The sequence below is a fragment of the Neolamprologus brichardi genome, chromosome 10 (genome assembly GCF_056152115.1).
Source record: "Neolamprologus brichardi isolate AB-2024 chromosome 10, ASM5615211v1, whole genome shotgun sequence".
Lineage (NCBI taxonomy): Eukaryota > Metazoa > Chordata > Actinopteri > Cichliformes > Cichlidae > Neolamprologus > Neolamprologus brichardi.
Genome location: NC_142113.1, coordinates 31095590 through 31102391, shown reverse-complemented (window position 1 = coordinate 31102391; position 6802 = coordinate 31095590). Strand labels below are relative to the sequence as shown.

The 6802-nt window shown below is 39.2% G+C and overlaps 1 protein-coding gene across 2 annotated transcripts; it reads right to left on the bottom strand.

Annotated features, from left to right (window-relative positions):
* Nucleotides 1–77: 77 nt before the first annotated feature.
* Nucleotides 78–6307, bottom strand: cnot8 (CCR4-NOT transcription complex, subunit 8). Of its 2 annotated transcripts, none has more exons than XM_006785140.2 (7): nt 6218–6307; nt 3563–3788; nt 2972–3165; nt 2234–2395; nt 1491–1635; nt 1233–1343; nt 78–889 (listed from the first exon to the last, which is right to left on the bottom strand). In XM_006785140.2, exons 2-7 carry the CDS (start codon nt 3677–3679, stop codon nt 761–763), a joined length of 858 nt encoding a protein of 285 aa, XP_006785203.1. In that variant the 5' UTR covers nt 3680–3788; nt 6218–6307; the 3' UTR covers nt 78–760. The 2 variants fall into 2 exon arrangements, with proteins under 2 accessions (XP_006785203.1, XP_035761145.1); XM_035905252.2 differs by having other exon boundaries at nt 6239–6260.
* Nucleotides 6308–6802: the final 495 nt, after the last annotated feature.

Sequence of the window (6802 nt, the reverse complement as noted above, 5' to 3'; positions counted from 1 at the left end):
AACCCTTCTACACACAGACACACACTGTTTCTGTAAATCTACTTAATAAAGAAAAGAGCAAATGCTTTCTGCTTGCATTGAAAATACAAAACAATTTAATGTACAACTGTTTAAAACAATGAAGAATGTAAAAAAAAGAAAAGTGACCACAACACCTGCACAAGTGACCGTGGACAGTTTGACTTGAGGGTGAATGTACAGGACAGCAGTTTAGCCAGTGAAGCATGTGAGTACCCAAGCACAATTATACACTCCAACTCCCACTGTTAAAAGTTTCTCAAAGTGGAAAAGAGCTAAAACATTTATTTGCATCAAAATTATACATTTTAATTTACAGGCCCTTCCAGCATTAACTTAAAAAGAAAGAAGGAAAGAAAAAAAAATCCCTGCAACAGGAGAAGAGTCCGGCTGATGAAAAAGACCCGACCTTTCGTGTCAATGTTTGGTCTAAAAATCACAGTATGATCGAGCAGCTGGTCCCATGCTGTAAAGAAAGATGTCACTGATGCTGTGAGAGAGAAGAAAACAAAAAAAAGCTTTTTTAAAAAAGTCTTATGAATATATGGCCATATACTCATAAAAGTGACTAAAAAGAAAGCGGTGAAGGAGCCACTGTCACCGAGTCACTCGGCAGGGCGACGCTCAAACAAATATGCATTTAGTAAAGTCTTGCCGAGGGACGTCTGAGAGCATGTGGTGGGGGTCTGCTGGTTGGGTTTTAAAACAAGTGCGTGTTCCACTTGGAGGGTCGAGCGCTCGGTCAGTGCTTGTTGTTGGTCTCCTCCTGGCCCGAGCTGGAGATGGCGTTCTGGGGTTGGGTGGAGCCCGAGCCCAGGCCGTACAATCTCCCACAATACTTTGCGTCGTCGATGTTGTCTTCGAAGAAAAGCTGCAGACAAAATATAAAGTTTCACTGACATGACTCAAACACTGTCTCGGGTGTGCAAACAGGAATGTTGTTTGATCAAAACTTGCTTCATTTGTATCCGATTTCCATTAGTTTAAATTCATATTTATTTTCAAAGAAAGGACGTTTGGATTCACAAACATGCTAAATAACTCCAGTTTGAGTTTAGTGAATAACATTAAATATTTAAAGTGGTAAATTACATTAAACTACTGTAATATCTGATCTTTTGACTCGGATAAATAGCAAACACGAGCATTTAATAATGCTGCAGATGTCATCATGAGTTCTACCAGAGATCAAACGGGTATCTGTGAGAGCGTACCTCCTTCATCCTGAAGAACGCCATGCCTGTGAGCAGTGAGTCGGACCCAGCCTGATGTTGCCGTCCAATCCTCTTCAGCTCCAGTTGGTCTGCCACTTCCTGTAGCCCTCCCTGCAAACACACCACGGTCAGATATCTGTCAAAACTCATCCTGATCTGATCTGACAGATGTCTTCTATTTAAAAGCGAAGCCATTAACAGCTTCAAGTCTAGCCGAAGCACCGACTCAGATGTAGTGACTCAATCATCCAGGTTTACCTTCAGGTTCTTGCAGCTTTTCATCAAGTACTTGACGTCATAGATCGCTGGGAAAAACAAGTTGAGGATCTGAAAGAAGTCGTGCTCCTCCTCGGGAAGGCGTGCATCCGTCAGGAGCTTCACCAGGTAGCCGAAGTCATACCCACTGAGGAACAAAGGACAAGAGGACAGCTGGGTTACACTGATGAAGTCTAAAGAATTACTTACAGTGTTCTCTGCAGGAACGAGGCTGTTATTTAAAATTATTTCCCGAAATGAAATTGAGAAATTAGGTGGACTGTGTCTTGGAGAATGTAACAGATGTCTAAACTGATCAGGTTCAGCTTTTTCATTTCTACCAGTATCCACAACTTTTAGTCCCAGGAGCTTTAAAGGAAGTCAAATGTTCCCTTCTTTCAGCTTATTGCTTCTTTGGGACACTGAAATTATTTCTCAGAGTTTAATTTAAATCCCGGTGGCCATGGAATCCATTTCCTTCAAACCTCCTGCTCTTTGGTTAAAGTTCCTGGGATAGAAACAACGCTAAAAGAAACAGAGATTCAGAAACTTGTTGAAGACCTCACAGATGCAGAAACACCTCTAAGAAAACGGTTCAGTTTGCTTTAACACTACACATGCTGATCTTCATTCATGGTTTTAGAAAGGTCTGCAGAGAGCAACGTTACACCATTTATATATTGCTAAAATCATTTTTTTATTGTATACAACTAAAAGGTGGTGTAGGGTGCAAACACACGACTGACCTGTGGAAGGAGAGCCACTTGACGTTTTCACACAGCACCAGGCCGGACGTCATGAGGAGCTCAGCAAAGTAGAGCGTGTCGATCCCCTCCTCTTCGTGTTTTTTAAACTGGAGGCCAGAGTTCTGAAGCAGGTCTATGGAGTCTTGCGAGTACATGTCTTCTCTGGAAGGAGAACCGGAGAAAAACACATTTAGACAGTAAATCCACACTGATTAAAAAAGCTTCAGGCTTTGAAATGTGCCTTTTTAAACAGCCAGCAGGTGGTGAATCCCGCAGCTGCAAAAAGACCTGCGGTTGTATAGACATCTACAGGAAAAACAACAACCATTTGGCTCTTTTGATCTCATCAGGAAGTCAGAGCAAATTGTCAGTTACTATTTCAAAACTTACTAAATATGACATAATGCTCATTTTGTATTGTCAAAGAGGGCAGCAAAGCAGGGTATGTCTGAAACTGTCAGTGTGCAGTTTGACTTTAACCAGAAGGTGCTGTAAAAGCCAGCTGTGTCCATCTTTTACATACAGTCTATGAGTGCAACAATCAATTTACAACTGCTCTAACATGATTTCAACTTAGTTCCAAAGACATGTAGACATATGGTGGAGATAAAGTTATATAATGCAGCAGGTGATTAAGTCAGCCCTTCTTCTCTACATTCAGTCACAGTCAGTACACTAAAACGTTCAGATGGCTGCAACACAATGAAAAGAACGAGGATTTAAAGAGAGTCGACTCACGTAAGGTTAAACTTGAAGTTAAACTGCCACGTTGTTGTGCCAGGGGGATAATCTCCTTCCTCATTCATGAACGTGAGCCCGAGCTGGATGATCTTCAGGAGGTCGACATTGCACCTCAGCAGCTGGTACTGGTAATCCACTGTGCTCCGAAACTCTCCGATCGGTCTGACAACAACTCCGGGGAATTCTGTGTCCTGGTGAACAATATCAACAAGTGTTTGTTTACAGTTTTTCTTCACTCAGAAATCTGTCATTACTCACTGAAATAAGAGCCTGAGATCAGTGAAAGCTAAGGAAATGAGTAGTCATGAGTCCTTTAAGGACATTTAGGTAAATTTTAGGATTAAATATGAAAATAATATTTGAGATCAACAGTCCCCCCCACAGAAAACATCAAAAACATCAATAAAGGGAGATTGGGAGCAGGAAAAAAAGAAACCAATAGGACAGGTATCTAGCGCAGAGACATAAATGTCATTTGTAAAACCACATCTACTAAATTAAAAAAAGACTATATCACAAAATTCACCTCAAATTCAACTGTGTAAAAACATTGGACAAAGAAATTAGGCCATCACTCCAGAGACTCACCATTGCAATGTAATTGTAGCTTTGAATAATCTGCCGAATCTTCCTCATTTCGTCCTCAACATTGCTCGCCCAGACCTCACAGATTATCTGACTGGAATCTGTAAGTGCGGCTGGCATGTTGGCAGGTCAGGTGAAAAAAGCCCAACAAAAGCACTCGTTACCGAGGCGGCGGGCGGCAGTACACCGAAAAAGGGGAAAAAAAAGAAAAAAGAAAAAAAACACAACTCTGGGGAAGATGAAAAAAAAACTGGTATCAGAAGAGAAGGCAAATTAATGCTTGTAACACGAGAAAAGAACACAAACATATGGGAATGCTTTTCATTTTCACATTAATCGAGAGGTTTGTAGTAAAGTCACTTAATTATCTGTATTCTGGTAAATTTTATTCATCAATTTGTACATCAGTTCATGATTGTAAGGTTGCCAGACAGTCAGACACCTGAGGTCGGTCTTATAAAGCAGGATTGGGGCTTATTAACACAACTTCAGGGTTAACTCTTTCCAGTGTTATGAGGCTAGTCCAGTGCTAAAGAACTCACGGCCAAATTTGTTCAACAGGGTATGTTTGAGATATGAAATCCACACCTACTGACAGTTCAACCAATTCAATCAGTTCTCTGGAAAATTCTTTGGGAAAACCAAAATAAACAAAAAGAAAAAAAAGGTTGTAAAGATCCACCAGACCTCAGTGCATGAAGAGTAAAGTTTTTGTCTTTCCGTGATGAGAAATTTGGGTTCTCTTGATTTTTCCTTGACAGCTATCCAAAATTTTGACACAACTTTACTGCAAATTACAAATTGCACATAGGTTTAAGTCTACGTGTGAACTCTGTTTTCATAATTATCATTTACCTATAAAAAACAGAAGTGAAACAATGAAACTGTCACTTTCAGCTTGTAGTAAGTTTTTACGGTGTTCACATTTTCTAATAGTATAGTTATGACCTCCATTGGAAAATTAGTTGTTCTCCTGCTTATTCATCAGTGTGATTGGTTATATGCTGCCTCCACCAGCTTTTTTATGTAAACATGCTTTTAACTAGATAGAGAAACCCTGGGTAAACATGTTGGGTTGATAACTACCTCCGACCACTTACTTAGATTGCTTATATTAGATAAATTAATCCAGACAACAGAGATAAACTGGGTACGATGGTTATACCATATCCGATGAAGCCAGTACAATTTTTTGTGTGATAAAAACATTGTGAGATCAAGCACAGGATGATCCCATGCGTTTAGTGCGCATACGCTGTTGTATACAACCAGGCTATGAAGGCACATGAGAGAAACTAGCAGCTGGAAATGTGTGACCCAAAAATAAACAAATGACTTCTTCATCAAGCACAGCTTGAGCTCTCCATAGTAACAATCCATATGACAGGAAGAGCAAACAGTGGATGGAAATTAGTGATACGGTTACATGGTGACAGAGGGGCACCTATTCCTCTATTTTTCAAGTTGCAGGTGGATCTCTAAAAACATTGTGCAACTCCTGAAAAAATATGGTTACTTTACTTTACTAAAAACTTAAGTGTTCAGCAGTTACACTTCCTCTTACAATTTAAATAGTGAAATAAATACTATAAACGGTGCTTCAGCTAGTCATATGTCATCACAAGCTTCGTTTTGAGGCAATCTAGATATACATGTGCGAGGTGTCCAACACCTATGCACACAGGTTTTCATGTGATTGCACGCACAATAAATAAATAATAAATATGTAAAACGTTAGTAAATTAAACCCACTTTTAAAAAAATGTTTAAAATCAGTGGGTTTTTTGTTTGGTTTTTTTTTAGCAAATTCCTGGTCAAAATCTCACTGGTGGACTTAAAGAGAATAAAGACATACATATCCTGAACTTTACTACAAAGACTACGATATACAACGTAACGTAAAAATTTTAATATAACCACTAAAATCAGTAATCAGTACTATAGTCATATGGGTGTGAAACTCGAAAAAACAACCGAGGATGTGCCGTTTAAACACGCAGCACTAAGAACAAATCAAAGATATTTTAAGTGAAGGCTCTTTCAGCCTTCTACTCGTTTTAAATGTGGGTTATTCTACACATCCAGTTTTTAGAAGTATAGAGCTCATGAACTTAGACAATGCTCCAAAATAACTACCCAAATAAGTACCCTGTGCTGACCACCGAGAGGCGACACTTTGTTCTTGAAGGACTTTAACCTGTTACTGAAAGGTGTGCCATTATAGTGATGCCTGCTGTTACAGTGACAGGTATAAAGCGCCTTTGTGTTACCATGACATCATGAAGAACTCACATTGGCTTTTGTTTACGATGCTAGACTAGCTAACCCAAATGCTAAATGCTAAAATGAAAAAAGCACAAGGGTCTTTTTTGGGGAAAAATTGTCGCTAAAAGTTTGAGAGCTTTTAATAACGTGCAGTTTATTTTTTTTAAATAAAGCTGACGACACAGCAAAGAACATATTGAAGCTAGCACGGCGTTTGGCACGAATGGCTAACGTCTACGAGCTAAGCCTCGAGTTGTCGGGAAAGCTACCATCACGGAAACGGAGATTACATAAAAGCAGCTCTGCTTTTCTACATCTCATAGTCTCACTATAGTTGCACGCACTTCAAATACACCACAGCGCTGCTGTGGAAGAATAAAGAAAATAATTTACCTGAGAATTTCTTCAACGTACCCTTCCAAGCTAGGTGATAGCACCCCTATCTTCTTCTTCGCTTTCTTTCTGCTGTTGCTGCTCCTTCCTCTTTGCGTTTATTAGGTGAGAACCTTCAAATGGGCACAGCGCCACCCATCGAACCGGAGAGTATAAAGTGATAAAATGACATGCTGGGGTACATTTGTTTCCATTTTTGGATATTTTCATCTTTATTTGTTTTTTGCTTTCAAATATATTTTTACGTCTAGATGGTTTCACTTCAGACACTTCAGGATTACCTTTAAATTATTTTGTTGTGCTTTAACTCATATTCATATATCTACTTCCTATAACATATACATTAGTAAATTTCACTGGTAATCTAATTGTAATGTTGTAAACTGTGAAAGAGGTGCTTTTACATTGATCTGGATAATCCCTCCACCATAAGAACTATTTTCTACCTAAGACACAACCACAGTGAAAACAGTCAAAAATTGAAATTATAATTTCTATAAAGGATTAACAAAAAACATGTCTGGTTTCTCATCAGACAAAGGATTCTGGTAACTTAGTCACGAGAAGCCAAAGAAAGTATGTGCA

Coding starts and splice junctions, on each gene's coding strand:
- cnot8 (XM_006785140.2), bottom strand. CDS start 3,679: ATGCCAGCCGCACTTACAGATTCCAGTCAGATAATCTGTGAGGTCTGG. Junction 2,396..2,971: donor AACTTCAAGTTTAACCTTAC/GTGAGTCGACTC, acceptor TTCTCCTTCCAG/AGAAGACATGTACTCGCAAG. Junction 890..1,232: donor CGTTCTTCAGGATGAAGGAG/GTACGCTCTCAC, acceptor TTTTGTCTGCAG/CTTTTCTTCGAAGACAACAT.